This window comes from Mustela lutreola, chromosome 6 (assembly GCF_030435805.1).
Source record: "Mustela lutreola isolate mMusLut2 chromosome 6, mMusLut2.pri, whole genome shotgun sequence".
Classification (NCBI taxonomy): domain Eukaryota; kingdom Metazoa; phylum Chordata; class Mammalia; order Carnivora; family Mustelidae; genus Mustela; species Mustela lutreola.
Genome location: NC_081295.1, coordinates 8,412,496 through 8,439,306, shown reverse-complemented (window position 1 = coordinate 8,439,306; position 26,811 = coordinate 8,412,496). Strand labels below are relative to the sequence as shown.

The 26,811-nt window shown below is 44.6% G+C and overlaps 1 protein-coding gene across 4 annotated transcripts in view; it reads left to right on the top strand.

The window, feature by feature from the left end:
- Window positions 1–26,811, top strand: part of FNDC1 (fibronectin type III domain containing 1) — a 112,654-nt gene that overhangs the window by 31,881 nt on the left and 53,962 nt on the right. For all 4 annotated transcript variants that reach the window (XM_059176631.1, XM_059176629.1, XM_059176632.1 and 1 more), the window contains 5 exons: window positions 14,881–15,087; window positions 20,450–20,548; window positions 22,088–22,205; window positions 24,147–24,334; window positions 25,069–25,176. In XM_059176631.1, the coding sequence (XP_059032614.1) occupies window positions 14,881–15,087; window positions 20,450–20,548; window positions 22,088–22,205; window positions 24,147–24,334; window positions 25,069–25,176 (720 nt within the window). The remainder of the gene's footprint in view (window positions 1–14,880; window positions 15,088–20,449; window positions 20,549–22,087; window positions 22,206–24,146; window positions 24,335–25,068; window positions 25,177–26,811) is intronic.

Genomic DNA, 26,811 nt, shown 5'->3' with positions numbered 1-26,811 from the left:
GTTTTCATTTCTTGTATTTTTTGAATATATTCGATTAATGGTGAAAAAATAATGCAAAATGAGTGCACTTATTTTGGAGTGTGGTTGGATAATATCCCAAAGGCAATATGGCAAGGACCTGTATTCTATTCTGTGAACCATTTTTTTAAGTCCATCGATCTGATGTTGTTGTTGAGAGGAAGGTGAGTACCTTGAAACCAATGACCATAATCAACTTCTCAGGTCAGCTTTGACGGGTGTAGGCAGTTTCAAAGTCCCATTTCCACAGAAAGGGGTTAGAAAAATGAAGCAACCTGAAAAGGAAGCTGGCTTTCAAAGAAAGGTGATATGTTTTTATTCTAATATGTCGGACTTGCGGCTATCATGGGGTGTTGGAAGGGAGACATCTTGGAGGTGACTGGAGGCAGGGAGATGAAAGTTGGGAAAGAAAACTAAGGGGCGGGCATGGATTCCAGAGTCGTGCTCCAGAGTGAGTGGAAGCAGAGAGAGAGTATGAGCATGACAGGAGGGATAAGAGCAAAGGGCTAAGATAAAAACTGAGAGAATGATGACAGTGAGGAGTAGCCATGATGGTAGTACACCTAGGAAATGTGCAAAATAGGCAAGGGTATTTATTCCGAGATCCTCCAGCCTGAAGGGGCATATGTAAACTTTTTACTGACAGATGTTCAGTGCCTTGTATTGGAATCTTGTATTTTAAATGACCATTTTATTTTTTAATAATTTTTCTGATAAAGTTTTCTGAATGACTGTGGTTTTAGAACAAGTAATTTTCTTTTGCTTTTTCTTAAGTAATTAATTTCTGATGACTTCTTTAATAAAAACATGTGTGGCTGTGCCTGTGTGTGTATGAGTGTCTCTGATCTTTCTGAGTGAATTCTGGGTTACAGAAACACTGGGAATTGGGACCCACAGACAATCATGCTCCAACTCATTATTGGTTTTGCATACTGTGAAATCGTTTAACCTCTCTCTGCAGAAGACTTTGTGTGCCCTAGTTGCCAAAGAGCACTCTTCTGTAATACATAATACTATATTTGTTTTACATTATGATAAAAAAGATACTGGAAGAAATTGCTAGCTGAAACTATTTCCAGCATATGATATAAAGCAGAACTTTTTCTTTTAAAAAAATGAATGCCAGAATGCACAGACTTGGTTACAATGGTCCAGGAAAAAATTACATTTCACTGGTAATAAAAATATTAAGAACAATTTATGAGAAATTATCAGTAAATGATCAGCATGCAGCTATGCCTTTTTTTATAAGGCTTGGAAAATATGCTATGCTGCTGTTTGGAGGAATGGTTAAATAAATGACAATCCTATTAAACAAAGGAAGTATTTTGTGTTCCAGGTATCTTCATTTAAAGGAAGGGATTTGTCTTCCAAATGTAGACATTGGCATTGGCTCCTGTGGGAAGGTCCCAGGGGTTCCCTTTAGTGCTTTGACTGGTAACATCTCACTTTCTTTGAGTGTTTTATTTGAAACCAGAGGAAAATCTATCCTTTCGCTTTGCTGGAAACAGTAGTTTCAGTTTAAATCCCAGAAGGCTTCTTTTTGAGGTGGAGACCTATCTCGACCTCATTGTCTTTCACTAATTACTAGATTGATTCATTCAGTGTCATTGGCTTTCCAGAGGCAGGTCTGGATGCTACAGATACAATAGTGGGTAAGACAAACAAGGTTTGCCTTAATGAAGACTGGATTCTAGTGGGAAAGAAAGGCAATAAACATGTAAGCAAAAAATAACCCACAGAATCTGTATTTGCTTGTGAGAGCCACTATAACAAAATACCACAGAGGGTGGTGGCAAACAACAGATGTTTATTTTCTCTCACAGTTCCAGAGTCTGAAAGTCCAAGATCAAGGTGTCAGCAGGTTTGGTTTCCCATGAGGCCTCTCTTTGGCTTGGCTTTCTACTGTGAGCACACATTCTTGCTGTCTTAAGACACCTTAAAAGGACACCAGCCGGGTGGGAGTAGGGCCCATCCCAATGGCCTCATTGTAACTTAATCGCCTCCTAAAAGGTTCAGTCTCCAAAGACCGTTACTTCCTGGGATAATTTGGAGTCAAGACTTCAACATATGAATTTGTGGTGGTGACACAATTCAGCCTGTAGCAGAATCATAAATTCTTTGAAAAATGAACAACATTGAGATATAGACTAAGCCAGGTTGGGGAGGTGCTAAGATGGTGGCATGTTGCTGAGATGGTATGGGGACCACTGGCCAGTGGGAGCTTGAGGAGGAGGAAGAACACTGCAGGTCAACTCGAATGAATCTGACTAGTCACTAGTCCAAATCTGAAAGCCCTCAGGACTCAGAAAGTAGGACTAAGCAGAACTGCAACTCTGGCAGAAGTTTTGGCTTTGGCTTTGGATAGCTCATGTTATATCTTTTAGTCAGAAAGTTTTCTTTGTATTTCAATGTGAAATCCCTCATGTTGAGATACAAACCCATATCCCTTTGTTTTGTCCCCTGGGAAGAAAGGTCCCAAGTCCCTTCAGATATTGCAATCTTATTATTTGCCTTCCCTGCAGACTTCTTTTCTGAAGTTGTTTTAGCTTTTCATTTCTGGTACCGGATGTGGGTCACCTGGTCTGTGACACTGGGGTCAGGACAAGACCACGGCCTAGCTCTGCTTCCAGCCAACCCAGGGACTTGGCGGACAGGTCATTCTCCTTTCAGCAGGCTCTTCATCTGGAAAATTTTAGTTCTCAATAGGATCGTGTATTTTTAATAAGGTGATGGTTTTCTAAAAATCTAGTTGTTTATGGTGTCCTTAAGCTGTGGCGCCCAAACTAGACATAATACTGGGATAAAAGTCTGATTTCTGCCTCATATTTTCTTACATTATATTTCAGCCCATGAAGTTTGCTCATTTTTTAAACAAATTATAGCTCCGACTTGAGTTCACCGTTCTCCTTGGCCATTCTCATCCAGTACCAGCATAACTGTGCCCCTCCATTCTCAGACCTCCAGGTTGCTCCCCCAATACAAATAGCAACTTAGTGCTTGGCTCCTAATGGCCTGTCCACAAGGGCATCCTCCATAGCGGTGGCCCATGTGACATCCTCACCTCGTGGTTTCCAGCTGCTACCACCTGCTGCCGGTGGTCGAGTTGCTCCTCTCCACAGTCATCTCACTTTTCCAACTCTCTCATTCTCCTGAGCTCCCTTTTGGACCGACTCGGGCTTTGGGTCTACAGACCCTTCCTGTTTCCACAGTCCAGAGCTGGTCCTGGATCATTTCTTGTCTTTTCCGGTCCTGCTCATGACAGCCTGGCAGCTCCCCGGACCCTGGGACAGCCTCAGCGGCCTGTTAGTCCCCATACTAGGGCCTCTACTCCCTGACTTCCCTCTTGCATGTGAATTTCTGAGTCTTGTGGGAGAAGCAAAGAGCTAAGCTGATCTGCACATTTGTGACTCCTTGCAGCTGGTCTGCTAACTCCAACTGGGTCCTCAGCACTGTTTGGCAATTGTTCTCTGTGTCCTTACTAAGGCTACTTCCTTTCTTCTATGGGCTGTCAGGTCTAAAATATTGCCACTTTGCTCATTCTCCTTCCTCCTGCTTTTCTCTTGCTTCTAGCCTTGCTTCCTGCCTCCCTCTGAAATAGAGGTCATCAGCATCACACCACTCCTCTTCTTTCTCATGATTTCCAAATCCTCATCTCCCTTCCCTCCTCTTGTCTCCGAGGGGAACTGCTGTCCCCACGACTCCTCAAGATTGGCTTCATATACGTGAAGCTGCTTTGCACACATGGTCAGACCTGAGGGTAAGCCTAGGTTCGGGTCCATCATAGAGCTCCACTAGTCTCCTCGGTGCCTGCCTCAAAAGGCTGATGCCTGCTGTTGAACAGGTGTTGAATTATTTAACATGGAAATGATGAAACTAAGAAACCATGTAAACCACAGTTTGGCATCTTTATTCCTTCCCTGGCATTCCTTTTATTAGGAAATACCTATGGTCATATGAGAAATGGGTGTTTCATAATCTAAAATTATGAATTCTTGCCTTTCCTATCAGTAGTTCATCAGAACGAGCACTGACCTTCAGGTGTGTGTATCTTCTTGCCAATTTATTTAAATGTGACTGATGTGGAAGGTGGAAATTCTAATCATAGTGTCCTGCTATGGGCCCTTTCCTGACCTGTTGACTTCAGAGCATAGTCACCACCAGGCTATACTCCCCACCCTGTCCACTCCTTCATGGCTGGCCCGGCTACAGCTCCAGCATATTCCTGGATCCAGATTCCTCAGCTGTGAAATGCTGGGTCTTGATGGAAAGATTCTAGTCTCCTTTCTAAGAACCATCTCAGGTTCTAAGTTTTATTCTAAAGTTCTAGGATTCCTTTCAGCTTGGAAATGTTGTGAACTGAGGACATGAAGTGTATGGATTCCACCACTTTTATTGGGTGATTTTAAACTTTGCGAGCAATTGGGAACCATTTGTATTACTGAGAAATGACTCTGTGCCTTTTCCTCCACTCCTTTGACTGTTTTGGGTCAGCAAAATCAAAATCATATTATTAAAGGGAGAAATGCTGAATTGCAGTTCCTAGGTGTTGAATTTGTGCCTGAGCACACGGAGGTGCACAGAATAAAGAATCATCTCCAGTGATCCACCGGACACACGTCTCCCACGGGCCCCGTTGTCTGTCCCACCTACTCCCCTTTCTCTGAGTGTGATGGCGTGGCAGACCACCACCCTGTGAGCCAGGAAGAAGGCCCCGCTAACATATTTAGATGGTGGGCGTCACTCTGGGTAAAAGGTCACTGGTGTAGCACACCAGTGAGCATTTACACACAGTGCTGCTCCCTTCGGGGCTCTATCCCATAATGCTGGAGCCAGGCCAGGGGCTGCTGTGTGCCAGACTTGTGCTTAAAGTGTACCCCAGTCCAGAATTTTTAAAGTAATTATGATCAGATGGTCCTATTTTCTCACGCTAGTTTCAATTAACGCCCTGGCCCACAGGGAATTAGTAATGTCTCTGGCCTGATTTTCTCAGTAGCTTTCTCATGCAATCATGAGTTTTATTAAGTGCAGTTTACAGGGCAAAAATCAGTTTCCGCTCCCCAGCCTGGATGGTGAGCTGCCTCAATGGTAGGGTGCTTTGATTTACTCATCTTTGTATCTCTGGGGCCTGGGTCAAGCACACAGTAGGTGCTCCATAAATGCTTGCTAAACAGAAGTGCATTTGGAGGCTGCTTCCACTCACTCAGTGTCTGCGCCTTGGGAGGGGAGATGAGCAGTGACAAGGCTAGGCTAGGGCAGTGTGAGATGCAGAGTGGGGTGTCAGAAGGTCAGGGTCACCCCTGGCTAGTTCAGCTGCTGCTGCTGGGGGTGGTCCTGGGCAGGGCAGAGTATTGGCCACAGAGGGGTGTGGCCATCAGTCAGAGATCCTAATTCTTGCCTTCAGTGTCTTGGAATGACATGGAGTACATTTGTGGATTGGAATTCCACGAGGCGGCTGGTCTGTGAAGACGAGGTGTGTATACAGCAGGCTCCATCTGCTATGGGGATATCCCTTCCTCCTGGGGCCTCCCATCTTATCCGAGTGCCTCCTTCCAAAGTCGCCTCTCCCATTAGAGTGTAGACTTCCCCAGCCTGCAAGCCCGTTCTTCAACAATGAAAAGGTAGGCAGTGGAATCTTGTTTGCAGAGCTGTGTAACTTCTCCCATTAGAATGTTCTTGGGTCAGAACAAAGGCCTCAGGGGTTCCAGCCCCCACAGAAATGCCTGGAAGGGAATCAGGAGCTGTCGCGGACTGGAGAGACACCCCCACCCCCGGCATACCGTGCGTTTCCTCCGCATCGATGAATGTGAGTATGTGCTCACAGACTTTCCCATCAGTGAGTGCCTAGGAAGCTGGTGACCGGGAGTGAGGCCGTTTCCCCAGGTGTGGGGTGGGTGCTCTCTTCAGAGGCTGATGAGGGGCTGCTCCCAGGGTCAGGGCAGGGCCTGAATGCTGGAGAGATGAACTGTCCTCACACGTATGGCCTTCATGTCCTGCAGTCGTTAATATACCTAATGCTTCTGATGAGGTCAGCATCTTGGGGGCCAGCTGCCACTGTCTGATGGCAGACCCCTCACAGGCTTTTCCTGTCATGTCTGAGTGAAAAAGAGGTCAGTTATGTCCCTTGTGAGGTCTCTGAAGGGGGATGTGGTCCTTATATAGAATTCCTGCAAATGCAGGTATTAGGCCTGAAAGACAGCCCTTCTCTTTGAACTTACCAGCCTGTTCATATATCCTAACCCGGTCTTCCATTCGCAAAGGGCATGTTGGGTCACAGTAAAAAGTTGAATTAATCAGCAGCCACTCGACAGAAACAAGGTCTTTCATTTCCAGAAAACAAGTGCATTACTTACGGCCCTGCTGAATGAAAGCAAGGCAGAAGAGCTTTAGACTAAAACAAACAAACTGAACCAAACAAACCTTGGAACAGAGACAGTTTTCCTCAGCATATTTCCCACTCCTTCATCTTGGCTTCCATAGGCTAGGAGGTTGACCCCATGTTACCCTGCAGGGTGAAGAAATGCCAGATGTCTGCATTTCAGCTGTTGAGGAGATCAGGAATGGGCTGCTGCTCCTCTTGCTTTCCGTGGCCCTCATGAGTCCTCAGGAGGAGCTTCTGGAGGCAACATTACCCCCAGAGGCATCCAGACCAGATGCTTCCTGTGACAGCCCCTGCCCATCTCCAGTGGAGGAGACCTCCACAGCCAAAGAAGCTCCCTGATCCCCTCATGCTGTGTCCATGGGGCTGGGCCAGGGCTGGCTCCCTGCAAGCTCCTGTCACAGATGGCTGAGGACATCTGTGGCTGGTATCGTCCTTCCAGGCTCAGAGATGAGTTGCTGTCCTGAGTGGGAAGCAGACCCTCGCTCTGCCTATACTGGAAGATGGTTGGCTTAGTGTAGGGAGCGATGCCTCTCAAAAGGCTTAAGATCTGTAAGAACTGAGGGATGTGTCCATGGAAGTAGTTGCTGAACCTCTTCATTCTCACGCCCGGGGCAGGACTTCACAGTCAACTTGTGTAGAGCCCCATCTCGGGTGACCTGGCATTTTGCAGCCCTAGTGTTGTGGAGTGACATTGCCAGTATGAAGTCATTTTTACTGATATTCATAGCACTGCTGGGGTCAAAGTCAACCACGGATGGACACTTTGGATGCCAGCCTGAAGCTGCTCATGTACCAGGGGTTCTCACAGCTTCTTAGACTGGGCTTCTCAGAACCTGGGAAGGTGTCCATGAAGGCACAGGAGACACTGGCCACGTCCACAGGAAGTACTTTCTGGATGATCTTTCAAAATGTTACTTTCTACTTTAAAATGAACACCAAGATATTAGAGTAGTCTACAAAACTGAAGTGGGATTTTGAGAAAAAGATTATGAATATGTTGCCTTGCTCCAGGCTTCTGGGATTCCACCATCTTCTTTGCTGTTGAATGAACTTCAGGGAAGAGTTTGAGGAGCTCTGCTAAGGGATAAAGGGATTCCACAATCTTGTGAAACCGACAGCAGACAAGACAAAATGACCTCTGTGGAGAGGTTCCAGGAGGGCTTACTGTATTTGCTTTGTTTCTGAGACAGTCCTCTGAATTTTGATGGTCACCCTTTAGGGCACAAGTGCTGGCAGCCTCACACCAGCCTGTGTGGTTGGCCTCTGACTACTCTGTCCTTTCTCTACTCCATGCCAAGTAGGATGCTCTGTGGCTCCCTCATCCAGTGACAGTCTGGGTGTCCATGCATGATCCCAGAGAGCAGGAGGGAAGAGTCTATGAAGAACTGCACAGGTCCTGGGGCAGGAGGAAGCTTGACCAAAGACACTTAGATTGGCTTGTTTGTTTTAAGAATTAGTGTCTGATGTTTTAGAAAGGCTCTTTGGACTTCCACAATCCATAACATTATTAGTCACTGGCTGTGGTGTGTTCAGGGGAGATCAAGGTTGTTTTTCTTTCTTTTCTCTTCTTCTTCTTCTTTTTTTTTCTTTCAAGATCTTCTGTCCTCCTTTAAACCCTGGAAAGACAGTGAGGATGTACTGCCTCTAGGTGTGGGCTTAAGGCTGCTGTTTTAGTAGCTCTGAGGGTAGCGAGATGTATATAAGTTGCAAAACTTCTCCCTCATGTCCCAACTGCTTCCCAGGATGAGTCAGGCAGGCAGGCCATCGGTTTGGCTTCCCAGGTGCTGGGCTCTTCATTGCATGGTGTTTCCCAGAGCGCTGAAATGGACAAATGTCGAGAGACTCATGTGATGAGTGGCTCCTGACGGAGCAGATGGACTGACTTCCCTTAAGAGCAGCGAGGTCTTGGGGACAATGTTGGCATTTTCTCTAAGTAGTATACTTGTGGTATGGAAGTCATGGACAGTGATTCCTGGAGCAGCAGACCAGATCCTTCACCCCACGGTGTCTATGAGGTACCAAGGGGGACTTTGGGGGACTTTCTCCAAGGGCAGGCACCATGCTTATGCCATAGTGTGGCTGCTGGTGACACCAACTCTGTAGCCACTAGGAGTTTCTGAACAAGAGTGAAGTGGAGACAAGGAGGGCTACAGATCCAACAGACCGCAGGTCCAGCCCAGTTTCCTGCCCCTGCTGTCTGGCTTTGAAATTCCCCCTTAAGCATCCTCAGCCTCACTTTGTAAACAGGGCATTTTTGGGTGATTGTGAGGACGTTTTTCAAATGCCATCTACCTGGTAGGGATCCAATAATTTATGAAGGTTGGTGACATAGTGACAGTCACTATTCTAAAATAAAGAAATAAGGTACCCTTTCTCCTTATTGTTAAATAGCTAGGCCTATCCAAATATCACACAAAAACCCAGTAGTCAGATTATTGGGATGTTTTTTGGAAAAGAAAACAATAGCATTCAAAAGACTTCAGTTTAAGTGTTGCATATGTTGGTGGTGTGGAAGGAGAGTTTCGTGGAACATTCAGAAGTGTCTCGAGATGACGAGTCAGAACTCTCTCAGAAAGGAGCCCTTGGCCTACGTCACTCCGTGCCGGGGCTGGGCCTACGTCAGTGGCAGGGAATCCATACTCTGAGTGGGGGCAGCAAAGCCCACATCCTGTCTCTGTTCTGGCTGTCCACAGTCGATCTGCACACCCTCTAATGCATCTTCCCTCCCCTTTTCCTGCCCTCCCTCCTCTTCTTTATGCTTATTTATCAAAAGTACACGTCAGCGGGGGCACCTGGGTGACTCCGTCAGTTCAGCATCTTCCTTTTGCTCAGGTCATGATTCCAGGATCCTGGCGTAGAGTCCCTCCCTGGACTCCCTGCTAGGTGGAGAGCCTGCTTCTCCTTCTCCCTCTGCTGCTCCCCTGCTGTGCGCTCTTGTTCTCTCTGTCAAATAAATAAATTCTTTAAAAAAAAAAAAAAAAGTTCTGGAACACTGAAAAGAAATTTAAAAAAAAATAAATAAAATAAAATAAAATAAAAGTACACAGAAGCTTTGGACTCGCACCTGGCTCTGATAGAGGTGGAGGCTGGGGCGTGTTTTCACAAGCCCTGCAGGTACGTCTGATGCACTCTGCGGTATAAGGGTCACTGCACTGGCCTCATAGGTTAGACCCCTTCCTGCTGTACAGATTGGTGCCCCTGCTGCCCTCGGGGTCTGATGTTAGGGAATTTGGGGGAAAGTGCTGGGGGCAGAGGACAGGGGAGCGGAGAGCCAGATAACACATAGGCCAGCCCTTTTGGGCCATGAAGAGGAGAATCGGGACTGTCTATGTCTGTGAAGCTGGGCGGGCAGTGAAGCGGGGTGCCAGGCTGCTCAGTGGAGCTGTGTGCTGAGTGATGGTGGATGTTCTGTAGGAAAATGAGAATGTCCTGTTACCTGAGACCGGGCTGAGGAAAGCGGTCACTGGACAGCAGTGGTCATGGACTCTTTTATGCCATCAAAGAGCAGGGACTTGCTCAGAGTAACTGACAATTGTTAGATGTTGATGAAGAATAGCACTGCCAGTTTATGGTGCAGAAAAAGGGGTCTGGATTGGACCACCTCATAGCTGAGAAGGTTTTCAGTGTGAAGAGTCTTTGGCAATAGTGCTTTCTTCTGCTTATGTTCTTTGGGACACATTTTTTTGTGCCCCCTGTGTGCAAAGCATCACCGTAAGCTCTGTGGTCCAGCCATGGCTCACGTTCTGGAGGGGGCGGGACACCCATCCAGGGAAGCTGATAAATGGGGGGTTTCCTCTTTATCACAGTCTCAAACACATTTAATTAAACAATTAATGTGTGCTTAATGGAAGCCGAGTACAGCTTTAAATGCCTTATGTGGATTATCTTATAAAACTCCGTATGCTGTCTATACTTTACAGAAGAGGAAACTGAGCTTCAGTGAAGGTTCTCAAAGTCACCCAGCCTGGGAGTACTAGACTCAGATTCAGACCCTGACTTCGGTGCTTGTGGAAGCTGAGTGCAGAAGCAACCATGTTCAGCCAGTGCTGGAGTGTAGATGGGCACAGCACCTTGTTGATCCTTTGATTTTTTAATTTTTTTCTTTGTGAAAAGAACCGATTTTGATTCTGTATAACTTCAGAATGTTTGCAAATTTTCGTAGCTGGCAGGAGAGATCTGCAGAGATGTTCTAGTCCTGTCTGGCTTTCTGGAGTCTGCTATAATCCAGGTGGTAATCGTCACACCCAGCTGCCCTGCCAAGGAGACAGTGTGTAATCAAGTGCTGTGGGTCTTCTGCGATGGACCCATTCTGAGTAATCTACCTGATTCTGTTGTTCCAAGAGCAGTGGAGGCGGGACTGTATCCTGCCAAGTTTAAAAGATCCTCTGTGCCGGTCAGTGTGAATGTGGTCACTCGTGGCAATTGTGACTTCCTGTTTTCATGATAGAAGACTTAAGGGAGATTTATCAGAAAAACTTCATGGGGCTTAGAGAAAATACTAAAATAATTTCATGGCAAGTGAATTTGAACCATATGGGTAGTTTTTTTTTTTTTTTTTTTTAATGTGTGCATCAGCTTAAAAGAAGATTACCAGATGACCTATAAAAGATCTTAAGAAAATGGTTGATTGTATGTATCCCAGAATATTAAAGAAAGGAAAATTTCAAAATACTTGAAAAAAATTACAGTTGGCTTCCCTAAAACCAAGGTTTGGAAGATGGGGGACTGTGTTGAGGGGGCCATTGTCACCTTACTCGGTGGTTTGCAGAGTCAGTGACCTCTGTGTCTGGTGGGAGGTCTCAGGACAGTCTTTGATGAGAGGCCTTCTCCTATTCATTTGCTACCTGCTGTGTGTACTGTCTGGTCTATTTAAGTGTGCGTGCACACACACACACACACACACACACACTTAATGCCTACTGTGCCAGGCATTATACTCACGCCCTGAGGAGGGTCTGTCTAGCTCAGAACCTTGCTTCACATTCCTTGGCAGAAGAGGTTAGGTGGTTGGCGGGATGGCACATGGGGTGACGGGAGAGTGGAGTGGAAGACGTCTAGGGAGATGAGAATGGAACCCAGCCCGCAGTGCTTGAGTTCATGTCCTCACTTGACACTTAGTAGCTGTGTGGCCTTGGGTCAGCGACTTCACCTTTTCAAACCTCAGTTTTCTCTTGGGGATTATGACATGTATCCTACTTAACCTGGAAGCTCTTGTAAGGACAATTAAAATAAACCATGTGAGGGCTTACGGTAAACTGTGAAGTTCTATGTAAAGCAGGCAGTGTGCTTGGAGGCTGGGGCTAGCCTCAGCCCTGTTCCCCATTCCCCCTTGCTCAGAAGGCCGGCCTCATTCTCCAGCCCTGGTGTGGGGTGGCTACATAGCAGGTTTGAGACTGTGGTGAAAGCCCGTACAGTTTGAGGGCAGCAGTGTGGCTGATGCCTACTGGGCCTGGCAGGAATCAAGACAGAGTCACAAGCTGGGCACCTGAGGCAATAAACTTGTGCCATGTGAGACCAAGATCCTGGTCCTTGGAACCTTACTGTTTCCTGTTTCTCAGGGACCCTGTCATGGTTCCCATGGTCTTTTTCCTTTTTAGAGTTTTGTCAGTGCTTTACTGTTGAGTGTCAGGGGTTATCTGTTCGGAGTAGAGACCTGCTGTGTTCCCAAGGCTCAGCAGTGAGAGTGCATCCTCCCGAAACACTTTGCCCTGTGGTGTGCGTGGCTGGAAGTGTCCCAGGACTGGAGGGGAGCCCCATGGCAGAGAATACCATCTCCATTCAATAACTGATTTTTTTTTTTTTTTTTCCGACTCGTGTAAGACCCACATGTGTGTTCTCAGTACATTCGCCCATTTTGCTGGTGATCACCCAGAACTCCCAAGCTGATGTGTTGCTTTCTGGAATGATGGGAGCATTGCCATAGGCCACAGAGGGATTTAGAAAGAGCCGGGATCGGGGTGCACCGAGGACAGTCCAGCTGATAACAGCACCATGAATATCTGTCCCATTTACTGCTGTCTCAGGAAATAGACCGCGGCAGCCATGGTTGGGTGATAACCCTGTCATTTCTGCCCAAAATACTAGCAGTGCAAATGGCCGGTGGCAGCTTGAGCAAGCATCATTTTCAGCCCCACATCAGTGAGAGGTTGCCTTGAGGAGGTATGAACTTTTTACAGAAGTAAAATAAATATCCTATGTTGTTGACAGGGATAATTTTCACCTTATAAGCTTTTAAAAAACATAGTACTGACCCTTGTCCAAAGCTGGGAACCCCATGAAATCAAACCCCAACCTCAGGTGGCTTACCCTCAGGGAATCTATGTCATCACTCACAGGAGGGTCTTCTGTTGAAACTGAATTTTGTGCATGTGGTGACAGTTTGTACTGGAGGCACATAAAGGGGAACGTGACTTAGAAGCTGTAAAGACAGAACGAAGCAAAGGTTTTTGCTTCCTGTGAAATTTTCTCTTGACTTCTATGCCCCTGCTCATGGCTCATGTCAAGTCTATTTTGTGCCTTTGCACAAAGCTGAAAAAGGCACAAACACTATCACTGAGAAAGTCAACTTGGTTATGTGTTTTGTTCTAATGAAAGTCCTCTGCCAATCTGCTAACTTTAAAAACAAACCAAAACACTGTTGTTGATAAATGAGACTAAACATACTGCTCGTTATCCAGATTTTGCTTCTCATATGTGGTTTTTATGAGACATTTCCCTCAGTATTTAAAAAAATTCCCCCTCAGGCCCTACACAAGGTCTATTCATCAGTGACCAATGCTGACAAAGGGCATTCCTGTTCACCTCTGTGACACAGTCACCTGTGGACAACTCAAACACTTAATAAGTTTTAGTAGCCTGGACCTTTCTAGGAACATGGGCACCACATTATTAAGGCTATGAATGAGAGATCCCCATTGGGAATGCATATAAGCTACCAGGTCATAGGATTAATGTAGGAACTCATACAGTTACTCCGTGCTGTGCCATTAATGAGCTGGCTTATCAGTATTGAACAGTTTGGCAAATTATTTTCTTTTGAACTATATAAATGAGTGCAGTTATCATTTCCGTAATTACTTGATGGTCCTTAACTTTTATCGAGGCTAGTCCTTGAAATTGAGAGCTTACCTCCAACTTGGAACAAAACTGAAATCAGTTTAGTAGAACCCTACGGAAAGTGGTTACACTCATGACCCCAGGCTGTAAAGGCAAGTTCTATGTAGTTAGTCCTTTGGCTGCATTTTTGGGTCAAAATCAAAAAATCTTAATAATGACCATTTTGCATATAGAGAAAAGTATTTACTGAACCATAACCTGGTATTCTTATAGACGCCTTTAGGAATGGGGGTGCCCAATAATTGAGTAGGTAATCTCCAGCTCATGTACTAAAGGATATTCCTTTTGATTAGAGTCAAGACATGGGCACTGTGTGTCTGACTTTTCAGAATAACCATCTCCAATGGCTATTGATTTATTGCATTCTTGAAGTTGACACTAACTTGAGACATTAGATTTTATTTTTATGTCTTTGCTTAGCTGGGAATTTTCTAGTCTAAAAAGTTAGTTGAGAATTGACTAATAATAAGGCCAATTATTATTGTTATTATTATTATTATTATTATTCAATAATGAAGAATAATGCCTGGGAAGTACCTGGCTTCTGTAGATGGAGAGATGCTCATTAGCCAAACTGTATCCCTGGTGCAGGGCCAGAGTGTGGCTAATGTCCCAAACGGGCAGTGTGGTCATCACACCCTCCCCGCCCCCACCTTGTTGCCAAACTTATCAGCTCTTAATTGATGTAAAAGCAAGACTTTGAACACTAAGTATTGGTCCACAGAAGGCATTGCTTTGAAAAAGTTAACAATCAGGGTGTCTCTTGAGATTGCTCATTTAGCAAGAGGATTTCTAGACATCGATTTCACAAGGAAAGAACAGAGACTGGGGATTGCTGCTCTGTCTGTCTGGAGGGGCAAGACAGCCGTGTCAGAGAAACCAAGGTAAAACACAAAAACCAGTTAGCATTTCACTCTTAGGGATTTCCTGTAAAAACAAGGAAAGCCTGTCTTTTCAACCTTAGAGTGGAAAGTGCTTAGGAAAGGACTGTTAGAAATAATGCACAAGTGTGTTTGCTCTATTTTTACACTGACCTTTGGCTCTCACTAGAGAATATACAGTTTTGGCCTTAAGAAGGCAAAATAGACAAGAAGGAACGTTGTAAAACATCCAAAATTTCTGGCTGGCAGCCTCAAAATGACTTCTTGAGACCTCTCTGTCTGAAGTGCGGGGAGGAACGGGTGCATCGAGTGTTGATACCCTGGAGGGAAAAGTGTTCCTACTAGCATTGGTTTACCAAAAATGGATGTTTTGAGCCCAGCTGCTAATTGTTGCTGCTCCGTCTTTAGACAGACTTTACGGACTCAGCGGTTCACTCTTAGGGGTATACTGTGTAATAATTTCTGTGTCATGTCCTCTTTAAGAAAAGGAAGTGCCAAACAAGCCCTTGCGTGTCCGCGTCCGATCCTCAGACGACCGGCTCTCCGTTGCGTGGAAGGCACCGCGCCTGTCGGGAGCCAAGAGTCCACGCAGATCACGGGGTTTTCTTCTGGGCTACGGAGAAAGTGGCCGGAAGATGAATTATGTCCCACTGACGAGAGATGAGCGGACGCACGAAATTAAAAAACTGGGTGAGTTCAACGTTATACGGTATCCGATGTGTTGGTGACCTTTGCCATCACGTCAATGTTTAGAAGCTCGTTCATAAGCGAAGATTGTATTTGAGACGCAGTGCTGTTCCTTTTCCAGGTATGAGGATGACTAACTGTGCTCTTTGCTCTGTCCGTCCTCCGTGTCTTCCTCCTTTCAACCTGCGGTTAGTGGCAGGACGAGCCCCCCACGTGCGCCTCAGCTGCTGCCTCATCTCAGCACCAGTTCCTTGAGCCGGGCCGTTACCCTGGACGTGGCAGGGAAGCTGATGCTCTTCGCATCTTGTCTCTGCTTTCACCATTTTGTTCTTTCAAGCTTTGTCTCAGCTCCCAGGACACTGGACCTTGGGTCCTTTCAAGATGAAATGTGGCCGCTGATAGAGTTGCACACCGGGCCCGCCTTCTTCCTTTGCAGACCCTTGCTGTGTGAAGGAAGCTGTGGCCCTGGGATGCAGATGGGAACGTCTGCTGGAATGGGGAGAGATGGTTCCAGCTTGGGTCGAGGCCTGACCTTGGATGCTCTCACTCACTGACAGGTCTGGACAGTGGCGGAGGCCGCAGTCTGAGCAAGGCGACGCTGCAAACTCCTGCTGTTCCCCCCTTTGCTCACACCCCCGGGCTGACCGGAGGAGTTTGGCGGGAGGTGCCGGGGAAGCGTGGGTTGCCCCTTTGTGTGTTCTCCTCCCACAGGGAAGCCAGACTGGAGAGAGCACACGATCTACTCAGTTCCTCTGGGCACAGGTCACGTAGGGCCTAGGGTTGGGCAGCAGAGCCTGGCGGTTCTGCCGCTCATACTAGAAAGCATGCTTGCCCCATGATCTCCAACATAGCCGGTGCCAGCAGCAAATATGTTGGCCCCACTGCTTATTCTTCAGTCTCTTCCAAATTGGATCAGTGCTTGGATGAGGAAGGGGGGTTCTTTATTGGACCCTCCCAGAAGACTCCAGTAGGACCTGGTGATCTCTTCACTTGGTGATGCCAGCCGGGCCGGGCCTCTATCGGTGAGATGGGCTGGAGGTGGGAAGGAGAGCCGGCTCCGGGCAGAGGAGCCCAGAAGGGCACAGAGCAGAAGGTCTGTGCTATGAACAGAGTCACTGGTGAGAAGGCAGTGGTGTCCGTGTTGCCTCCTTAAGTCTTTGTCAGACTTATGGACAGGCAAGTGGCGGGAAATGAGACAGGCGAGACAAAGTAGAGAAATGGAAGCCAGAGTGAGGGTTCTAGGTTTGCAGCAGTGATGACCAGTAGTTTGGAGCTCAGGAAACAGCCTGGTGAGACAGGTGATGGTGGGACCAGGGCTGCCTGTGGGAAGAAGGTCTGCTGGCCCCAGGTGCCCCGGGTGCTCCGGGAACACAATCCCCTCTGCTCAAGGCATGACCACAGATTCTGGAATTTGGACAAGAAGCTAAGAGTTCCTCAGGACTCCCAAGGCCAACCCTGTGGGCCACATGGCAGGCGTGTTCGGGGCTGGTTTGACCTGGTTAGAGACACTAGTGGAAGCCACGCTACATTCCCTTCTGGTATAACCAAGAAGTCACTGTCCTATTCAAGCTGTCTGTTCAGCCACCTGCTGAAGACCCTTAAACAATTCTGGTGGGTGTTCTCCTGGGCATAATATACAAACCTTCTCAATACTCAGACTCCACAGTCCCCCAGCAAAAAAACCAGCTACCTCTCTTCTCCAGTGCCACCGGAAACCACGTGGGATCATAGAAGGCGCTGGAGACATCTGAGCTGAGCGTGTTTTTTGAGACTTCAGTATTAGCAGCGAGACCTAGAGCCAGAGGCCCCGTCATCTGGAGACGCATCGGTCATTCATTCCCAAACCTACCCCTTGCCCTGAATAAGTGTACTCCTCAGGGGAAATGGGCCAGATTCTACCCAGAGTATCAGCAGCAGGGGAGTCACTCCTTCTGCATTCCCGAGGCTGCAGGGCAGCATGTTTCCAGTGGGAAGTTTTCATTGTTCTGAGTCCTTCATAGGTACCATGCAGTAAAACCTGGTTTAGTGCGAACAAGTTTCTCACCTGACTGGTGCTGCTGTCTCTTCATTTGCTTGGTAGTGACCCCTGGCTCATCCAAGGGCAACAGACAGATTTTTCTGCTTTTTGAACTTGAACCAATGTGGGAACTGAGGTCAGGGCTGGGCTCCGGTCCCAGCCTGATAGACAGTGCCTCCTACGCCTCCACGACGTTTTGGCTTTGGAATTTTCACCAAAAAAAAAAATAAATAAATAAAAAGTGTTGGACTTGCCATCACCAATGCTCTATGAGGCTGCCAAGAAGAAGAAGAGGTCTCCCTGGACACTTGCTGTGAGTTCCAGGAGGGGATGTTGCAGTTGGACCTGCTGTGTCATGGGAGGCCAGTGTCCTCATTTTCTCCTACGTAGGATTTTACTTATTTTTATGACCAAGATGCCATTGAGAGCGTGGTGCCCACAGAGAACGGTCAAGGAAACCTGGAGAGAGGTGGGGTCCTGTCAGCAAAAGTCCCACCCGCCCACTCATTCACAAAGCACATGTGACTAGATGTTTTCCGTGTCAGGCCACTTGGGGTACCGGGGCCCCAGCAGTCCCTCACAGAGACAGATCCCAGACAGAGTGTCGTGAAAGCAGAAACCGTAGAGTAGGCATGGGGGGCCTGAAGTGGTGTGGTGTGCACCGCGGGCCAAGCCCATCCAGGGGAGCATGGACAGCAATGGAAGACAGAGGCCAAAGGACACAGCAAGTGCCCGGACTCACGTGGGAGCGGGACAGTACTAAAGGAGTAGTGCATGAGTGTGGGGCCTTCAGGAAGTTATGACAGACAGTCCCAAGTTCAGAGCCGATACACTGGCTCTGACAAGGGGCTGTGGTGGCTGGGGCGTCAGGGGGCACTGGGCTGATGATGCTGGGGTCATTTTGGAAATTTTATCTCCAGAGTACCAATAATCAGGGGCGCAGAACGGAGTGTGTTATTGTACCAGTGAGTCTTCGTTATTTCTGTGAAAAAGAGACTGTTGCTCCATAACCAGCACTTGGCTCTGGGGCCTCCTCCCTCACCTGCTGTAGTAAATCCTGGCGTCACACTGGCCCTAACACCTTGTCCATGACTGTGGTTGGGTCATCTCATCCCCCTGCCCCTGGTTTCTCATCTGCAAAGAGGAGACTGTGAGAATAGCTTCTTCATGGGGCTTTTGTTGGGACTAAATGAGGGGCAGGCGTGACACACTCAGCCCAGTCGAGACCAGAACCAGACACGTGGACTCTTCTGGTTTATTCTACTTTATGGTAATCTCAGGCCAGGTTTAGTGTAGAGAGCTAGCAAGTCAAGAATCTGGGTATTAACAACAATCTAGGAACTTTAAGAAATACATCACAAATAAGTAAAAACATCAGTTGCGGGAAATTATTCATTTCTTGGGGGCTCTTGATAAATGATGGCACACTGCTTTTTAAGTTTCTTTTTATGTGTTCCTGGGTTGCGAGGTTAGATGGCAGAGTTTTTCTTTGTTGACCTTTGGCTGCTTCCTTTGTCAGTAGCATCAAGAAATTAACCATCCTATGGGACTTCTCTTTTTGGAAGCTTAGTTTGATGCTCTATGAATCCCAGTGTTACAAGCTTGATTTTTCTCTTTTATGAAACATATATTTCAAAATCCAGTGGTAGCATGTCAGAACTTTAGCCTAAATAATAGTTTACTCATCAAAGCATGAGTTTCATTTGCCCTATGTGTGTGTATGTATGTGTGTGTGGAGAGAGAGAGAGAGAGAGAGAGAGATAGGCTGTTCAAAGTTTGTCAAATAATATCCCCTTCCCATGAAATGTGACTGGCTATTGCAGTTTATAAGTTGCTCTGTGTGAGGTTTTTGAATGTTGATCTCCTTTTATGTTTAACTGACATGCTGTTTGCAATGCTGTGAGAGTTTGCAATGCCTGAAGTTCCCGAGTGTTACAGAGTTCCCGAGTGTTACAGAGTCCCCAGTGTTACAGGTTCTAACTAGCATCTCTGTCATCTCTGCAAGTTTTGCTTAAGTATTACCTGACGGTGTAATTGCCTGATGGTGTATTACCCGATGGTGTATTACCTGATGGTGTATGACTAGGACTCTATCATACTAGGGAGCCTGGGTGGCTCAGCCCATTAAGCATCTCACTCTTGATTTGGGCTCAGGTCATGATCTCGGGGTGGTGAGATGAAGCCCCATGCCGGGCTTCACACTGAGCATGGAGCCTGCTTAAGATTCTCTCTCTCTCTCCCTCTCTGTCTGCGTCCTGCCCTCTCCGTGTTCATTCTATCTCAAAAAAATTAAAAAAAAAAAAGAAATATATCATATTGCTACATTTTTATTCTTAAACTAATTAAGGCCGTTACTGGAAACTCAGTCAATAGAGCTGGGAGTTAGGCATTAGAAACTCCGGATTCATTGAATACTTTGATTAGGATCAAAATTTGAATGAAAATAAAAAATACAAGAGTCATTTCATACTGCTTTTCCACTAAAAAATAAAAATGAGTTATGTGAGTGTGTATACCATGCAGCATTAAAAAAAAAAAAAAAAAAAAAAAGAAACTCCGGATTCAGAGAAGATTCCGAGTCCTTCTTAGGGGCATGACTGTGGGCAAATCGATTTTCTCATAGCTTTATGTCCTTACTTATAAAGTAGAAGGCCAAATTGGAATTTAATCAAGGTTTCATCTGGATCCCAGATTTTATGATTTCATGGTACTCAAGAGTTACAAGTTTTATTTCATCATTGTAATTTTTTTCCTAATAGTTTTCAAGTTTAGATTCGGTTAGGTACTACTGGAGTGTGGCGTAGAAGGAAGAACAATCTAGAAATAAAGGATGTGTTTGAACTCCGACATTTGCTCTTAGCAAATCTTCGGAGGCTCAGTTCTAAGGAATTCAGTTTCCAAGGGCCCAGCATCCTCTCTGCACTGATAACCTGGTACACTCACTCTTCTTGTCTTGCTCCCTTCTTTGTGATGACAGATAAAAGCCCAGAGTGAGCCCTCTTCTCTATTTGGAGGTAAAAAGAAGTTGGGGGGATTCTGTGGGCAACTATATTATTGTTTTCTTTTTTAAACATCGGTCATCTTTCTTCAATGTTGAGGAAATAGAAACCCATTTCTCAAGAATTACAGGTAATGATCACTTCCACGTTTTCTCACACGATAGTGTTTTTCTTGAGCCTATTTTTCTAATGTTCTTGGTCTCATTTTTAATGATCCTGAAGAAGTTGGAATGCTCCAGAAAGACGAGATGGGAAGGGAGTGGGGCTGTGGGTTGGGGATGCGGACACAGAGGGTGTGCGTCCCAGAAAGCCAAGCGCGGAGCCTCACCCATTGCCGGTTGGTCCACAGCCTCGGAGTCGGTGTATGTGGTCTCCCTGCAGTCCATGAACTCACAGGGGCAGAGTCAGCCTGTCTACAGGGCTGCCCTAACGAAACGGAAGATTTCAGGTACGTTTCCAAGGACGAACCTGCTCACGTCCTGGTCTGTGTGGATGCCGGGTTGTTTCCAAATGATGCTGCGTAAGTGGCAAATCACTTGGATGTCACTGAGTGTGAAGGAAACCTCAGGACCGGCTTGGTCACATTTCGGGCACGAGCATGTTTCATTTATACTCAGAGATAAGCATGTTCGTCTGAGGAAGTATATTTCTCTGTGTATTTTGAATGGCTTCCCCGTGCGACAGATTTGCCGCTGTAGGACTGGCCAAGCATTTGGTCCAATTACAGTCACAGTCTAACCCACACATCAGTTGCCCTTGGTAGCAGACCATGAACAGAGAGAAATGAGAGTCTGTGTGGAGGGGGCAGTGAGCAATATCTGCCCTCATACTTAATTTTAGCCCAAATCTCTTAAACGTAGCATTGAGAAGAGTGAGAAAAGTGTGGTAGAGGCTTACTCATAGTCTGACCATTGTTCATTTACCAAGGGATGTTTTTCCCTACATCCATTCACAGATTTTTAAAATACTACATCTTAACAAATTCCACATACCTATTCTGGGTCCTGCACCTTAATTTAAAGAGGCAATCTGCAGCATGATTATTTTCAGGAATTCACAATTTATTTGTGATTACAGTTTTATCTGACAGATCAGATACGAAATTATGTATATTTCTATATTATCATTTTTGTTTATAATTATAGTTGCTTACATTGTGTGATGGAAATCTCAAATACATGATGCTGCACTTTTATTTTTCAGTATTTACTGCTATAGAAAAAGTGTCCACATTGTTTTTTAACAAGCTATTTCCACCTTCCCCTACCTGTAGAAAAGTCACATCCTTTTGAAACATGGTCCCTGAAAGGTGAAAAGAAAAAAAGTAAATAAAACCCTCAAGAGACTAAAAGCAAAATTGAAGCCTATAAGTCCTCATTTTGGGTAGAGATTGAACAGAAACTATAGGCTTCGTGGGTATGATGTATTCTCTTGGAAATTGGCAAACTGAACTCTGCTTTATGTCTGAATGTGTAACTTTTAATCCGTCTTGTTGGATCCACATTTTCTAAAATGGGAGGACATTGAACCCAATGTGATTTGTGCATTTGTTTGAACCAGAATTTCATTTCATGCCACGATTGCTAAGGAAATGCTCTGGCTTGACCTTTTTTCCCCCAAAACTTTTGCTTCCTGTAAATTTTGTATTATTTCCCAGACACTTACAGTATGTGTTAAGAAAACACTGAGTTACTTGGAGTATTTTGGACCAAGACAAAGCATCCCTTTTGCACTGTTCTTTAGGTCAGCTGTATTGGGGAACTTTTCAAGTAAACTGCCCATTTATTAGACTGTGGGTAAGAACAAGAATGGAGATTTTGGTTGTTCTACATTGACCAAGCAAACAATTGCTTAGCTTTCATTTAATCTACATCAAGTGTAAGCAATTTAAAAATTATAGAGCATGAATAATGAACTCGGGGGCCAGAGGACTCAGGGCAGATCCTCTTGTTGAGATAACCTCTAACATGTCCCGTTGTCATTTCAGAAGAGGATGAACTAGACGTGCCTGAAGACATCAATGTCCGGGTCATGTCATCCCAATCCGTGCTTGTAGCCTGGGTGGATCCTGTTTTGGAAAAACAAAAGAAAGTTGTTGCATCAAGGTACTTTCCCTTATTTATTTGTCTTTGTTTTAGTATGAGAGATGTGAATTTCTGGTCCTTAAGAGACATGTGTTTATTTGCATGACCGTATCTTCTGACATGTGAGTGCTGGACTCTCCTGTAGCTGGGTGGTAGACTGTTCTATGACAATCTAGCTAGTCTCGGGTGCCGTCACACATTTTCCTCAGATCAGATATGACCAGGGCCTTGTGTGTAATGCACACAGCAGGACCTCACTTTTCACTTGTTCAGAGTTTTTGTCTTGTGTCTGGAAATTCCCTAGATTCCGTTTTCTTTCTTCGCCCCATGTGGGTTTTGCCTTGTCTCACTGTGATCTATTTGTGAGCAGAGGACGTGACCCCATTTTAGGAGAAGTCTTACCTTTCCTCCTGTTAACCAGGAAGGGTGACAGTAGCAAGGATTTTTATGTAGAGAAGGGGACATTTGTCAAAGGCCTTGCACACCGTAGCTCTTCATTCTTCAGACACTGAATTGCCTTATATCTAGCTCATTTGTGCATAGCAGAAGGCACTGTTTTGTCTCATAATGATATTTTGATAATATTAGATATTATAATAGCTCATGATATTATGCCGCTCAGATTTTTATACTGATTTGCAATAGCAGTAGAAGAAAAAGCAATCATAAGATTAAAGTAATCTTTGTGTTTAAAAAACATTGGTGAACACCATTCCTTGTTAGTGCTAGATTAATATAAACATCAAAATTTTATTGTTAAACTACTGAATAGTTTATATTACCAAGAAAAAGCCAGGATTTCTATATATTAACTTTTAGGACCCTATATATTAACTTTTGAACATATCTACAGCCAAGAAAAGTGAACGTCCTTTAAAAAAATGAATGGAGTATAATTCTGAGATTATATATGTATTTTATGTATATATTTTTATATTTTTATTATATATATTTATTCTTTATGCACACACACACACACACCATTATTTGTATTATATACAGTTTTTGTTACTGTCTGTTAGTAAAGAAAAAGAAAAAGACATCTGCTTCATTTGAAAGAAAGTGAGAAAGCTCATAGTGATTCTCTTCCATTTTGTTCCTGATTACCACTGGACTTTGATTCCCAGTATCTTGATCAAAATGATAAAGGGCCTGAGTTTTCTTAGCAAGACTCTTGTATTAATTGGCAGGCTGTGTCTGCAACTGAAGTCTTATCTTGACTTATTAAATAACACCTTGTTAATGCTTCAGATGCTTTCTACTGCCAAGTGGCTGCAAAGAACATTTCTTGGCAAAGGAATACAATAAATGGAGTTTGCAGCTCTTTGAGTGTGGAGGATGTCTTCTGTCTGGGACCGTTACTACCATGTTTGCTCCTAGCATTTCTCTCCCTGATAATCATACAGTAGAGTTCCTTTTGTAAGCTCTTCTATCCTGCTCTGTTTATTACACACTTTTGCTCTTCTCATGGTAATAATTCTACTCAAAACCACATGCTGCCTTTCCCCCTGAACCTATAGAAAACATGCCTGCTTTGGGATGAAGTGAATCTTCTTGTCTGTCTTTTCTGGAGAACCAAGATACCTTGGACCTGTTTCAGTTCTTCATATTGCTTTTTTTACACCACATGTCTGCGCGCGCACACACACACACACACACACACACACATCCCTCAGAAGGCACCTGCTTGGTCAAACCTGTCCCTCTTCTGTCTCGTCCCTTCTTTATCTTGGAGCTGTAAGACACTAAGCTCCATCTTTCCTGGCTGACTTTAGACACCTTTCCTGGAACTTAAGAGTAAATTCTTTGACTTAATAACATAGTCAAAAAATGTAGGTTTTTGTCCTCTTTAATTTCTCTCCTTACCTCCCAAAGTTATTACTCATGGGGAAGGAAGAATAGCAAGGAACCTAGCGTTCAGTTGCAGAGAATTGGTCAACCGGTTGCCTTGTTTCCTTATAGACAGTACACTGTGCGCTATCGAGAAAAGGGGGAATTGGCAAGGTGGGACCACAAGCAGACCTCCAACAGACGCGTGTTGGTTGAGAACCTGATTCCAGACACCATGTATGAATTTGCAGTCCGTATTTCACAGGGTGAAAGAGACGGCAAATGGAGTACATCTGTCTTCCAGAGAACACCAGAATCTGGTCTGTATTTAAAATGGCCTTTGGATCTTCCATTTGGGAATTGCCCTGAAAATAAGATTTAAGGATCATTTAAGAAACCAATGGTGGTAAAGTCCAGCAGGGCCATTTTTTAAAAAGTAACATTAACCCTAAATCTGGGATGTGTTTCTAGGTACTGAGGCAAAGAAGTTCGGGCCTTGTTGCTCACATTTATCCTTCACTGGCCGTGTTCATTAGCATGTTATCCTGACATGTGGAGCTTAGTACATCCCAGAATAGAGCATAATTACAAATCACCACAGGATGTGTGCATGCCCCTGGGTAATGCATGGGGGGCAGGGAGGGTAGGGAGAATCTTCTTCCCTGAGGCTGAGCTTGCGTTTGATTCTGGGGGAGAATTGTACTTGGTATCAATTATTTTCTTTTTTAAATGATGTCTTTACAAGTTTTATTAAAAAGAAGTTCGAACTGGATTATAATCTTCTTTATATATTTCAAGATTCATCAATGAGAGATATTCTGAATTTCTAAAAGCATTTCCCTAGATATGTCTGAACTCACTTCATGAGTCAGTAGCACTGACATAACCACTATATTGCACAAAGAGTAATACAAGGTGGAGTTTTCTATCATGTATATTAACAATGAACATAGTAGTGCTGCCCTGAAAAATCTATTTGCAGGAACCATATGTCCCTTACTTATAAAATATCCATAAGAGCATTTTTAAACCTTGGGTCCTTGTCCCTTTGTAGCTCCTACAACAGCTCCTGAAAACTTAAATGTCTGGCCAGTCAACGGCAAGCCCACCGCCGTCACTGTAGCTTGGGACGCACTGCCTGAGACCGAGGGGAAAGTGAAAGGTAGGAACCTCATTATTTAAGGTATCGAGTGCACACAGAAGAGACATACTCCAAATAGAGATGTGTACATTGCCTCTGATCAACACCAGCTCTAACAGCAGGCTTGGTGACCACGAGAGCAATAGGGAAGCAACATATGTGTATGGGGCGCTAACCCAACGAACAAGGCTATTTCATGTAGGGGTCTCATTGTCAGGAGGATCCAGGTCCTCATGAAGATGACTTTTCATCTTCCCTATCCACAGCTATTTCGGTGCTGCTATCAGGAGGGGTGTTTTTAATTGTATGAGTGTGACATCATAACCTTTACCCATACAAATGACAGCCTTGTGTTTCATTCTATGGATCTTCTCATTGTACCAATAAGAGTACGGAATGTGGGAATAAGTAAAAACCCTGTGGGACCACAGATGTCTTGAATGAGACCATAGGTATTTAATGGGTTTGAAAAAAAAGTAGTAAAAATTAAATAAAAAGGGATTTTTTCCTATTTGTCAGATTTTAATTAAAATTTTTTTTTGGTTGAGGAAAAATGTGACTTTAAAACAGAAAAAAAAATACCAAAGATGAAACCAAATTAAAATAGAATAAAATATTCACAGCTAAATTTAAAAATAATCTCTTGAGAGTATGAAATAAAAACACAAATTACTTCTTTTTGGTGTAAAAACATTCAAGAACCTTTCAGAAGTGTTTTCAGAGACACTTGAGAAGGCTGTATGGTGGTTTCCCCCTGACATCGCATATACAGATGTGCCGTAAGGGTACATTATACTATTGCTTGATTTTGGAAGACAACTTACATCTATGTCCAAAAACTATGAAAGGTTTGTGTAAGGCTAAAGAAATTGAGAAAATTATCTACTAACCTCTTTTGAGAATTTCTTAATTGAAAAAGCTGAAATGTTCTCTTGTATTCAACTTTCAAAGACAGCTCAGTTATCTTTGAGGACCTGTGAAGGTGGAACAATGGAAGTTAAGGGAGGCACGCGCAGGGGAGTCGTTTCTTTTTTATTTTTTTTCTCAAGATTTTATTCATTTGACAGACAGAGATCACAAGTAGGCAGAGAGGCAGGCAGAGAGAGAGAGAGGAGGAAGCAGGCTCCCTGCAGAGCAGAGAGCCCAATGCAGGACTCGATCCCAGGACCCTGAGATCATGACCCAAGCTGAAGGCAGAGGCTTAACCCACTGAGCCACCCAGGTGCCCCTAGGGGAGTAGTTTCTAAACCTAATGCTTTCTCATTTGCTTGGAGATTTTAAAGAATATATTGTAGTATTCTTGCTCATTTTTTTTCCCAGTGGAATAAATGAGAAGCAAATGAAGAGAAGAAATATTTAGTTGGTCCTTTAAATCATCCTTTTTATGACAGTTTGTCATGATGCTGGCAAGGATTCTGAAAATTGCATAAAGACATTTTTGGCTGATGACTTTCATTAGTTATAAAAAAGTCCATTGTTGCTCCTTTCATAACTTTATTATCATGCTACTTATTTGCTTTCTTTCCCTCTCCCACATCTTAGTTTATATTTATAGCTCTCTGGCGAATGAACCTCCTTGGTAGTCAATGAAATATTTTCAAAAATAGTAACAGCTACTGAGTTTTTGTGTCCAAAAGAACTCAAGAATCTTAGCTC